The sequence below is a fragment of the Amyelois transitella genome, chromosome 8, assembly GCF_032362555.1.
Source record: "Amyelois transitella isolate CPQ chromosome 8, ilAmyTran1.1, whole genome shotgun sequence".
NCBI classification, from domain to species: Eukaryota; Metazoa; Arthropoda; class Insecta; order Lepidoptera; family Pyralidae; genus Amyelois; species Amyelois transitella.
Window position 1 is genome coordinate 4,101,248 of NC_083511.1, and position 12,844 is coordinate 4,114,091.

Below are 12,844 nucleotides of genomic sequence, written 5' to 3' on the forward strand. Positions count from 1 at the left end.
TAATTGTTATTAATCAACTAATTATTAGAAGCCTGTTTTCTATATGATTAATGTTATAAGATCGCGATTATTTATTTACAGTTAACGAAAGAACCTACAGTTCATAATCAAGGAACAAAATTGCATTGCGAAAGCCTTAATAACTAAAATGAATAAAAAGTAGAAAACTGAAAGCCAATAAATATATCTGCTTAACCCAATGGTAGACTGTTAGATAATGCTATTAGCATTAAGTCCGCCTATTGTAATTTACAAATTGTAATTGTTACAATAAAGAATAAATAAATAAAATACAGCAAACAAACATATAGCAGCCAATAAATATAAGCCGGAAAATATAATACCAAAACGGAAATCTGAACACCACTGTCTGGCACTATAAAATAGGACCACTCCATATCATTCTAATGGATGTCGTAAAAGGCGACTAGTAAAAGGCTCATTAACTTGGGATTCTTCTTAAAGGCAATGGGCTAGCAACCTTTCATTATTTCAATTCTATCATTAAGCCATGGCTAAACGTCGCCCAAGTCTTTTCAATATTGTTGGCTCTGTCTACCCTGCAAGGGTTAAAGACGTTATTATATGTATGTAAAATCTGTTTGTCTGTTATTAATTAATATATTAACAAAAAAAAAACTAAAATCATAAAACAAAGTATTATAATACTATTCAAAGTATTAAAATGTACCTATTGAGTTTGTTTTTCAGTAGGTAATTCCAATTTCGAGGAAGACCTAGAATTTTTTGTAGGTGAGGTGAGTAATTTGACAAGTGCAAGTATGTTACTTCCGATAATAACAGATAAGTTTTATCGACAGAAATGCGTCATAACACAGGTTGATGTAAAACAAAGGAATTGTAGAGTTGAACCCGTTGTATAAGATTAGCAGATTCCAAAGAGACTTTTATCGACGATTGTGAATACGTCTTTATTATTATTGTGATTGCGTGGGAAACTGAGTTGCAAAGTTATGCATGATCTAGGTTTGTAGTAAAGTGTGTTAAGTAGATTTGTAACATAAATAACTAATAATAAGTAACATTTAAGAATTATTTGAGTTAAGCTGAAAATAAAAATAATGGACTGTATTGTATATTACCTACACGTTTAATGTGGAGGGTAATATGATGAGTTTGAGAGAAATTAATAATTTACTACAGCACGAAGATGCGTATTGGTCACACGCTTTTCACTCTAGACGCTATTGAAACTTTATGATTAGGGCAAAACAAACAAAGTAAGACCGCCATGTTTATAAAAGCTCGCAAAGCGCGCTCCTGTTCATGCCAATCTTGCGGCGAGCAACTTGTTGCCGATGTGAACTTTTGTGTGTGCTAATAGAGAGGTGAATATCGGAACTCTCTCTCTGGGGAGGAGCGACAGTGCGCGGGGAGCGTACCGGTCGCTCAACTTGCTTCGCCGTCACTCAGTCAGTCGCATCTTGAACGTTGAGGGTGGCGATCGTCTCGCTTCGCACAAACTTTCCGCGATAGAGCCGTTATGTGTCGTACTTCGAAACAAGTTTGACGGGAAATTCGTGAAGTTTTCCGAGTGCGTCCGAGCTCGCGTAGCGATGAGCGCGATAATAGCGAACCAAATAGTGACGATTTGAATAAAGTGACAGTTAAAAAGTGTGTTATTCGAGATGTTATCAATGGGATTGTTGGCCGTGTACGCGACATGGTGCTGGATGTTTCTCGGGGCTGGCGGCGCCTCGCTCACGAGCCGGGTGGCGGAGGCTCCGCAGGAGTGCGAGTGGCAGCGGGTGTCGGGCGGCGCCGGCGAGCCCACCCGCGTGCAGCTGACCTGTTCCCTGCGCACAGCTGCCGGCGCCACCGACTTGCTGGCCGGCTTGACCACTTCTCAGGCCCAGCGCATCACTTCGCTCGACCTCCATTGTACGGATGTACTCTTCTTCGAAAGCTCTTTAGACGTCGGAAGACGAAAAGAAGAAGGAACTGAACTTTTGTCCCGTTTTCACAACTTAAAAGAACTCAGAATAGAGTCATGTAAAATTCGATATGTGCCATCAGCTGTGCTATCGCCTCTTAGTGGTCTCAGAAGTCTGAGCATTAGAACTCATAATACGGATTGGTCAGCGATGTCTATGGAATTCCACAGAGACACTTTTCGAGGACTTACTGACTTGCGCACTTTGGACTTGGGTGACAACAATATTTGGATTTTGCCGTCTGAAATATTTTGCCCGCTGTATAACTTAAAGGAACTAAATGTAACACAGAACCGATTACAAGACATTTCCAATTTGGGATTTTCTGATTGGGGCAACGGCCCAACTGCGCCCGGCAAATCTTGCAACACAGTATTGGAAACTTTAGATATGTCGCATAATGAAATCAGTTCGTTGCCTGATAATGGTTTGTCTAGTTTGCGTGCTTTACAAAAGTTGTTCCTGCAAAATAACAGAATATCAAACGTTGCAGACAGAGCCTTTGTTGGATTGAGCGATTTACAAATTCTTAACTTATCCACTAACGCCCTTACTGCATTACCACCGGAAATGTTTCAATCATCAAGAGATATAAAGCAGATTTATTTAAATAATAATTCTCTGAGTGTATTAGCACCGACTCTTTTAGAAGGCTTGGATCAGCTGCAAATATTAGATTTATCTGTCAATGAATTGACAAGCGAATGGATAAACAGAGATACATTCTCGGGATTAGTACGCCTTATCGTATTAAATTTATCTCATAACAGAATAACAAAAATAGATGCACTATTATTTCAAGATTTGAACAACTTACAATTTCTGAGTTTGGAGTATAATCACGTGTCACGGATTGCAGACGGAGCATTTTCTAATTTGAAAAATTTACACTCTTTATCATTAGCCCACAACAATATTATTGAAGTCGACAGTAGCCATTTTTCAAACTTATATGTACTGAATCAGCTTTTCCTTGATGGGAACAGAATAACTAAAGTAGACTTGAGATCTTTTGAAAATATAACTAAGCTCCATGACTTGGGATTGAGCGCAAACCAGTTATCTGAGGTGCCGGAAGCCATTAAGACGTTGCGATTTTTGACATCACTAGACTTAGGAATGAATCGCATCACTAAAGTCACAACTTCTCAGTTTGAGGGATTAGATGATTTATATGGGCTGAGACTCGTTGGTAATAAAATTGAGAAAATTTCTAAAGATACGTTTTCCGCGCTTCCTTCTCTACAGATATTGAATTTGGCCTCAAATAACATTGATCAAATAGATGATGGAGCTTTTGCTTCGAATCAACAATTGAAAGCGATCGGATTAGACGGAAATAAGTTAGTGGATTTAAAAGGAATATTTACCAATACTCAACCACTCGTGTGGTTAAATGTTTCAAATAATGAGCTACTTTGGTTTGATTACAGCCATATACCATTAAATCTTGAATGGCTAGACATGCACGAAAATAAAATAGAAAAACTTGACGATACCTACGTTGTGAAAGAATCCTGCAATTTGAAGATGCTTGACGTTAGCTCTAATAAAATAAGATATATCGATGAATTTTCATTTCCAAGCAGCATTGAAACTATTGTGTTAAATAATAATTATATAGAAAAGATAAACCCAGGCACATTCCTACAAAAATACAATTTGAATAAAGTGATGTTGTATGCCAATAAGATCAAAACTCTTGAAGTCGGCGCTTTTGCGATTTCTGCAGTTTCGGAGGAGAAAGATTTGCCAGAGTTCTATATTAGCGAAAATCCATTTGCTTGTGACTGCACAATGGAATGGCTGCAGAGAATTAACCAATTAAGTGACCTCAGACAGCGCCCGAGAGTAATGGATTTAGAAAGCGTTAGGTGCTCTTTAACTCATTCACGAACTAAATCAGACGTACTTTTGCTGGAAGTTAAATCTTCAGATTTTTTATGCGAGTACGATTCGCATTGTTTCACCTTGTGCCATTGTTGTGACTTTGATGCCTGTGATTGCAAGATGACTTGTCCAGATAGATGCTCTTGTTATCATGATCTCACCTGGAACTCCAATGTGGTTGATTGTTCGAGTGCCGGCTACGATCACGTACCGGACCGAATTCCGATGGACGCGACCGAAATATACTTGGACGGAAACGATTTAAAAGAATTGGGAAATCACGTTTTCATTGGTAAAAAACGGTTACAAGTTTTGTTCCTGAATAATAGCAATATTAATACAATACAAAATAGAACATTTAACGGTATTGAATCACTGAGAGTACTTCATTTGGAAAACAACAACATAGAAGTATTGAGAAACACGCAATTTACTAAACTTCAGAATCTCGTTGAACTTTATCTACGAGACAACAAAATAAAAGTAATTGAAAACGATACTTTTAATTACCTGCCCTCGCTGGAGTTCTTGGACCTTGACAATAACGGTTACGTTGATTACATGCCGTGGCGAGTTATTACCGACAACAATCCCCGCACGCGTGTCTCTGTAGATGGGAACAACTGGATATGTGAATGTAAAGATGTTGCTCAGCTGAATCAATGGTTGATAAAAAAATCAAAAGACACCGAAACCATGATGTGCTACTTTGCTCACGGGCAGCCTATGAATAAAACTATTGCATCCGTGGCGAAAGAATGTAAAACAGAGATCACTACCGAGGAAACAGGGACCGAGACTCTAGAGCGATTATTCATCAAACCGAATGACGGTGTTGAAAATTACATTCCGTATATCGCAGCCGGGCTGATAATAGCAATTATACTTTTACTGATGTGCGCTTTGCTGTTCATGTTCCGAGAAGATTTTAAATTATGGATGCATTCGAAATACGGTATAAGAGTTTTCAGTTCCACTTCGAAAGACGTGAATGACAATAAAAATAAACGTTTCGATGCTTTTTTTGTGTACAACCCACGGGATGAAGATGTCGTGACTCGCGCAGTGAGTACCGACCTTGAGAACTCCGGGTTTTCCTTGTGTTTACAACACAGGGACCTGCAGTTGATCGAGAGACGCTCTAGTGATTGCTTAGTGAGTGCGGCCGAAAGTTCAAAAAGACTCGTGATAGTGTTATCAATAAACTTTCTACAACAAGAATGGTACTCGTCCGATTCTAAAGCTGCCGTTCAAAGCGCTATAAACTCAGTGAATATTAGGCATAGGCGACATAAAGTTATATTTCTAGTTACAACGGACTTGAGTGCCATAAACATAGACCCAGATTTAAAAGTGTTGCTCAAAACGTGTACAGTGATAGTGTGGGGTGAAAAAAACTGTTGGGAAAAGCTAAATTTTCGGTTACCGGATGTGGACGTGACATTACCAAATCGGACGCTTCATAACGCGAATAACATAAAAAGTGGTAACAGGGAAGGTTTTGGAAGACATGGGAATTTGCGGTACACCGCGCCTCCTACATCCCAAGATCCTTGGTATAAGTATGGGATGGCGCCGCCTATACTCATGATGTCAAGTCCTATGCATTCGACGAGTGCGAGTGCAGAGGTGTCGGCGCGAAGTACTGAGGATGAGACCTGCTCAGTGGCGAGCAGCGACGGTCGCCCAGACGATCGGCTGCCTGACCACCATAGCTACGTGTCTATTGACAATCATCAGTTCGAGGAACGCCCATTAAGGCCCGCGCAACAAATTCCCATGTCTAACACAAGGCCTAACAATATGAGAAAAACTTACTTTGTATAAAAATAATGTGATGATCTTGTAATAAATGTAAATATATACATAGATATAGTTTAATATCAGCATTTATAGCATTTGATTTAACGCTTTGTAATTCGTTGGTGCTGTGTGCTATAAATGCTAGACTAAAGTATTAAAAATAATATAAATAGTGATTATTTGTATTTAATAGACAGTACTGTAAGTACCTACTAGCTGTTAAAATAACGTTACTATCCATGGCATTCTCGTACCTGTCTTCAGTCATAACTTTTGCTTTAAGTTGTACATAGTTTGTTCGTACATTCCCTCTTTTGCATCCATTAATGCTGTAAAGAGTATATTGTTTTTGGCATTATATGAATGTTCCTGACTAACTACGTTCTGTGACACAGCGATTATGTTTTGTGATAAATATTAGGTACTTAACTTGAAGACTATACAATGAAAAGAAATGAAAGTATTGTATCGAAAGAATGTGTAAAGAATTTGTAAAAAATTGTGAGATAGAGTTGAAGAACTGAAATATACCCTAGTCAATTGTAAATAGATATTTAATAAGTTTATAAGTAAAAATAATTTTGTGATGTAATTTTTAGCTAGAAGAGAACAAATTCGTATTTATTACGCTTCCAATTGCAAAATATGAATAAATAAATATTTTGGTCTACTAAACAGTTTTTAATTCAACTATTTCCCTAAAAATCCACTAAGAACCTTTTCCATTTTGATACATATAGAGTCGACAATATTTTTAATTAGAAAGTATACAATCAGTTAAAGATCTTATATAACTTTAAACACCTGTGAGGAATTTTGGACGTGACTGTTACAATAGTAAAATTGAAACTTTAGATTAGGTAGAAGTCACAACAGGTGATTGACTAGGGGCGAGAGTCAGCTTTTTCATTGACATAATCAATTTACCGAATCGCTTTGTTCGCCCATCCACAGTTGAGTATAAATATTTATTTTATCTAAATTGATCGACCCGGATAAGATCACGCCTGGGCCCGTACGATTTTAATTTAAAAAGCGTCTGCGACTGCGCACACGCCGAATGCCCGCTGCGAAATAATAAATCATCTTCTGACTGGTATGAGAATGAATAAACAGTGTTGTAATTGACTTTTGATTGCACGCCGAAGCCTATGTCTCTTTATTGTATCTAGTAGTTGAGTCGCACCTTCAAGTTGCACGCAACTGGAGCAATGGATTGCGTCGTGTGTCCCAACATATCATGACTCACGAGGAGGTTCGTTACTGAAACGTCTCTGAGGATTTACTAGTTCGCTATCAGGCTTGAAATACAGATAAGATAATGTCGATAAATCAATAATGTGCTGTTTTTTGCGTAAATTGTTATTGCACATTATTTGATGATGTTTTGCAATGCGAGTCATTAAATAGAACTGTAAGCTGAATTTTTATGCTGCTATTGTCTTTTGTAGTTTATAAACTTTACTGGCCATATAAATACATATGTGCACATTATACCATGATAAAGAAACCATAACTACTTAATTATTATTTTATAAGTTAGTCTATTTTATTGCAAGAGACATAACTTTGAAACAGGCGTATGTTTTAACATCGTAGCCCGTTTGGACTCTGAAATATTAACAATAAAGATTCCTAATATTTTGAACAAAAGTTAGTAAATATATAAATACACGTTCACATCTCATGATTGGTACTTACGAAGATAAAGTATATTGAAAGTGAACAAAAGATAATCACGTACACATATTTATCTGCTCTCAATCCAAGATATTGATCTCAATCAGTCAATCGGTATATACTATGTCCATTCAAGCGTAGATTACGACGCCAGTAAACGTCTTAATCAAAACAATTCGTGTAACTTGATCCGAATGGAAATCAGGCAGGACATCGAATGTATTCACTTAGTTTAGCTATCAAGTGTATGTTTTTCTGAACACGGGTCATCTATTCGCGCCAGCACAGCCTCTAGTCGACAACTCATCACCTTTTTTCCGTGCAATACGATACTCGATCGTTTATTGTCGTCGGACTATACCAAACCCGTTCTAAATGGATTTGAAACATCGTGAACTTAGGTGGGAAATATCTTAAGTCGAGGTGACAATTGATTATGGGCCTCGCTTAGACAAAAAGCGGAATCACTCGATTAGTAATGTCGTTGAGTCGCGTAGGCCGAGTGGAAACAATAGATTGGTTCTGCTTTATGATTCTATAAACGTTTATGTCCCTATAAACGACCTTTTAGCTTTTGGTGAAGCACAGATTGTGATGTTATCGCCCAGACAGGTTTATGAACGGAGTGTCCACGGCGTCTGAAAAACAGTGTAATAACATTTTCATTTTAAACCATTTAGCAGTTTCAACAATGAAATTAAATTATGTATAACAATAGGCATATTGCGCGAAGTTCGCGACAAAAATTTTTCTAAAACTTATTTCGTATTAAACAAATAGACCTTATTTTTTTAACAGTGCATGATAATTTTGATAATGCCTGTGTGGCAATCGTGATAGCCTATAGCTAAACAAAATCGTGAAGTTTGTAAAAGTGGCCACTAATGAAACGTTATAAAGTATTATCAATAGGTTTGCGTAGGACGACCCATGTCATAATAAACCATTCCGTTATGGCTCTATTTGTATAAAATAACTAAGATCTTTTAACGTTAATCAAGCAATGTTGAGATTTTAAATTTAATTGTGTGCACAAAACATAGAAACTGGATTATTAAATCATTTTCTCTTACTCTGTTTCCTAATACCTTAAATTATATTATTTAGCTTGTATATGGATAGTAATATTGAAAAGAATGAAGGAGGCTTTTGCTAGCAAAATATAGCTTTATTTATTATTGGAAATATGCAATGGTAATTATAGTATTTTTTCTGAACTATTTTAATTTTGGAAATTGATTAATTGTGTTGAAGCAAATTGGTATATTGCTTCATGTATGAGCAAGACAAAATACCAAAATATTCGGGGAGTTAAGCTTTCCAATATCATTTGGAACACCACAAAAATCCAGGTGGTAAAAAAGTTCATCAATAGATACAAACTATCTATAGCTTGCCCAATGCTCAAGAGCCATGTTTGTAATTATTAGACTGCAGCTGCTTCCGTCGAGGGCGGGGCTCCTGGCTTTTTTTTTTAATAAATGTTCCTCTGTTATTGGGTGAAGGGAATTACAAATTTAAATTCGCCAAGGAAATAGTCTGCGACCGTGTTGACGGCAGGAATGTCTCGCATATGTTCCTATAGTAATGAGGGCGTTTTTGTTCAACTGGGAAAGGTACGGAACGTTAGCTTTGTTTACATAATTAATGCGCGGTAATAATGCAACTTGATCACTTTTTGTTGTTTAGGTATAAAGAAAGCTTCATCAATGCAGTAGTTTCAGGTCTGAGATTTGTTCTCGCTCAAAATTTCTTCTTTAGCTAAAATTTATTAGCGTTTTTAATAAAACGTTACCTGATTTTTCTTGAACGTTTTTAATTCAAAGATCTGTAAGTTTTGTAAGATAGATTTAGCACACTGTATTCGCTACTCTGATCAAGGTCTATTATATAATAATCCCAAATTGGATTAGTAGTAGATTAGCTTATTAGTTATTGGTGTATTTATTTAAAGCGTGTAAGATCTCGAGTAAATAAAATCTAAATAGCACTCATCTTTTCACTTACTATAAAACGACGTGAAATTAAATAAAATTTAAGTAAGTAAAAAAACGTGCGGCAGAGTTTGTTTTACACCATGCGAATTGATTAATAATAAAAGGCATAAATAATTTCCTCGCTCAGTACACCAACTCATAGATCATTTTCAATCAGTAGACTGTAAGTTTACCCAGTTTTATGAAGGTAACCGGTTGCTATCGGGCGCGGCGAAGATTAATCTTCCTAGATACATACAGGTCCATCATAATTATATTTTTTTCATCGTAAGTTCTACCGAGTAAATTCTTAAAACTTGATGATTGCGTAGTCTTGATGGTAGGGAGGCGAAACTAGATTTTCTTCCCACTTAGCTCGATTGCGACGTTATCAGATAAATAGGAAATTTGATGGATGTTTATTTATATAGTTTTATATTGTTTTGTAAGTCTCAGGGCTCGCTTATTTATTTCAAGTGTTAGTAGACAGAAGTATTAACATTTTAAGTGTTACAGGTAACATTTTTATTACAGACACCACCTTTGCTTGAACATTTTTAATTAAAAAAATAGATATATTTTTTAGCTCCTCACTCATTAATAGTTTCCGTTATACCAGAACATTACTTGGGTGTTCCAAGATTGTCTGATAACCGATTTAATTTTAATTATTATCATTGATCAAGGGTGCGCTAACCCCTAATTTCTATTCTTGATCTACGCCTCAAAACATCTGTAGGCCATTACTCATACAAATCCGCAGCATTTTGTTTCTATCTCTAGCGAGGAAGGGTCTCAAAGGAATGCCGGATTTTTAAGGATAACTTCATACATATAATAGATTTGCGTAGATAATTTTTTTGGGGACGTGCTAAGAAGGGAGGCGCCATGATAACGGTAGTACATTAACTAAGTAAACATAATAAATACTTTTGTGTCGTACTGTGACTCATTAAACGGTCGTTAAAATTAAATTTGTCCGTAAGTTGAGGTATTAAAGTTGAAAGTGGGACGTTAAGTTTCAGGAATTTATCTGGTTAAGTTGGCAGCTTATTACGATGATAATAGAGGCTTAGTGAATGTTTCCAATAAACAACCTTAGGTATGTCTTATTAGTGGGTTGCACAAAACTTCCAAGATCATTACGCAGTCCTGTCTTTCTAAATGAGTTTTCGCAGTAAGTATATAATTTGCATAGCTAATTTGTACTTAGATACGTAAAAAGCTAATTTGGTTATGTTCTAATGATATTGTTCAGTTGCAAATAAGTAGTCTGATGATATAACAACAGTAGTTATTAGTGATTGGAGCAAGCTTCTCAGTCATCACGCCTGACTTTGTTTATATATGAATAGCTGTACAGAAGAGTAAAACTGTTGGCGTTTTGGGTACTCTGTCTCTCGGAGACGGGTGTTTGGTCAGGGTGTATCTTTGAAATCAGGTCCAAACAGTAAAAAGTTTATTGGTTTTAAATTCTTCTATAACTTCAATCAAGTATACCATTTATATATCTGGGTTTCTTGGTTTATTCATAAATTTATTTTTGGCATACTTAATGCCATCGAATTAAAGTAAAGGCCAACAGCTATGCTGCTTAAATTCTTTGCTAGAGTTATAAAAGAAAGAGTTTAGTCTGGACTCCAAAATACGTTAAAAAATGTTACAGTACTTCATCGTAAATTAATTTATCCACTTCAAATTAAGGATTTGTTTGCTCAATCCACTTAAAAGATGTGAGAAATTGGGACATGTGGTCACTCGAGTACCCGAGTTTAAAGTTTGACATATGCGAGCAAGGGGCCGCACTTGTCAACTTAATGAGTATATGTTATTGAATATGCTGATTAGCGAACACGGCCGGGAACAATACCTAGTTCGTTAAATCGGTCCGGAGAAAATACGAGGGGACACGAATGGTTTGGAGTCGTAACAGGTATTATTTGTAGATTTGTAGTTCTTTTTAAGTGGCGTCGATAAAAAATTTTACTACAGCGTTCTATTTTTGAAATGATTTCAAGATTTTTTATGCAAATGAAAAATAAGTGTAAGGTTTAATAAAAAAGCATACCTACTTTATTTTATTATCAGGAAATTAAATAGGCGGACTTAATGCTAATAGCATTATCTAACAGTCTACTATTGGGTTAAGCAGAGAACCTTAGAGTGGGTGATAATAAATAATGTATAACATAATTTCTATACTAGTCCAAGACTGTAACATTTTGTCCTTCCGTGATATTAAACTAAGTCAGAGGCTGTGAAATGTCATTAAATTGGAAACAGATACCAGATTATTAAGGATCGATCGATCTGGCAACTCTTGATAAACAAGCAAGTAGCGTAACAAAAGGAAAAAATATAATGAAATTCTCAGTTCATTTCTACAAAGAAAGTATGTCAACACAATGGGTGAATGGTAACGAATGCTAACTAAAGGCGACTCCACTGCTTCTGCGGTGCAACCCTACATCTCAGCTATCCCCTTTGCTTCGCCGCCACAGTGAAATGCTCAAAGTTATTCTATTTTTTTTATTTTGGTCACGGTCCTTGAATTACGTAATTAGCGGTAGCTTATTGGAACTCTCGGCCGTAATATAAGTGAACAAGTAGGTTCATTTCGTTCGACGTTTCGTCTGTTCTGTATCAGCGCAGGATGATTAAAACGTTTTGCAATTGCGCTGATGCGTCTGTCTATTAAATTTGTTTTAAAGAAAATCTTCATTAATTATGACCATTTTAATTTCAATACAAGCCAAGCCACCGTTGGTTAATAGGAGATTCGGCAGACAACAGGGATTTTTTATTGTCCCTAAAGGATATTCGGTTATTATCTCTTAATAAAGTAGTTACAGTTCCATTACCGTCTATTGACGGAAGAAACAGTCAAAAATAATAATAATAGTAACAGGTTGCTAGCCTGATTGCGATAAGTCATCGGATTTTACCAGTAGGTTTTCAAAAAACAAACCACACCGCGTTTCAACATCAAACAGCGCCATCTAGTTATTTATATTTTTAATATTTTTTATGTACCTTTATTTTTTACTACGATTTTAAAGTTAACGTACTGTTTAAACTATACTTTACTATATTTGGGCGTGCTGTAGCTTTCAAATGTGATTAAGTGCTGCGCAGAATAATTAAATAGACAATTTTATGTCCCAATTTACGTGTATTTTACCTCTAATTATGAGATCCAAAGAGCCAGGTTATTTATTACATCATTGTATACACTTGCCGGCTTGATAATAAAAAATTCAATTAAAAACAAGTGGTCACAAGTGCGACCTACATCATTCATACGTTATTGTGTGGCAGACGTAACCCTGCGTATTGTTATTCCAAACGGTCCCCTATAAATAAAATGCACATTTGGTGTAGTTCGTAACAAAAGATTAAAAAAGCGACGCGCATAAAAAACATCCGCGGTTATCTATTAGTATCTAGTTAGAGTTACATGTACAGATGTTACAAAAATAATAATCCCTCCGAGAGGCGAACAGACACGAAAACGAGTAGCATTTCTAGTAAAAAAACACG

At 36.2% G+C, this 12,844-nt stretch overlaps 1 protein-coding gene across 1 annotated transcript; it reads left to right on the plus strand.

Annotated features, from left to right (window-relative positions):
* Positions 1 to 1,450: 1,450 nt before the first annotated feature.
* On the plus strand, positions 1,451 to 6,282 carry LOC106137173 (toll-like receptor 6). The gene has a single exon (XM_013337962.2). It carries the CDS (start codon positions 1,650 to 1,652, stop codon positions 5,670 to 5,672), a length of 4,023 nt encoding a protein of 1,340 aa, XP_013193416.2. The 5' UTR covers positions 1,451 to 1,649; the 3' UTR covers positions 5,673 to 6,282.
* Positions 6,283 to 12,844: the final 6,562 nt, after the last annotated feature.

What these genes read in the sequence shown, in the direction of transcription:
- LOC106137173 (XM_013337962.2), top strand. Translation starts at nt 1,650, where the DNA reads ATGTTATCAATGGGATTGTTGGCCGTGTACGCGACATGGTGCTGGATG.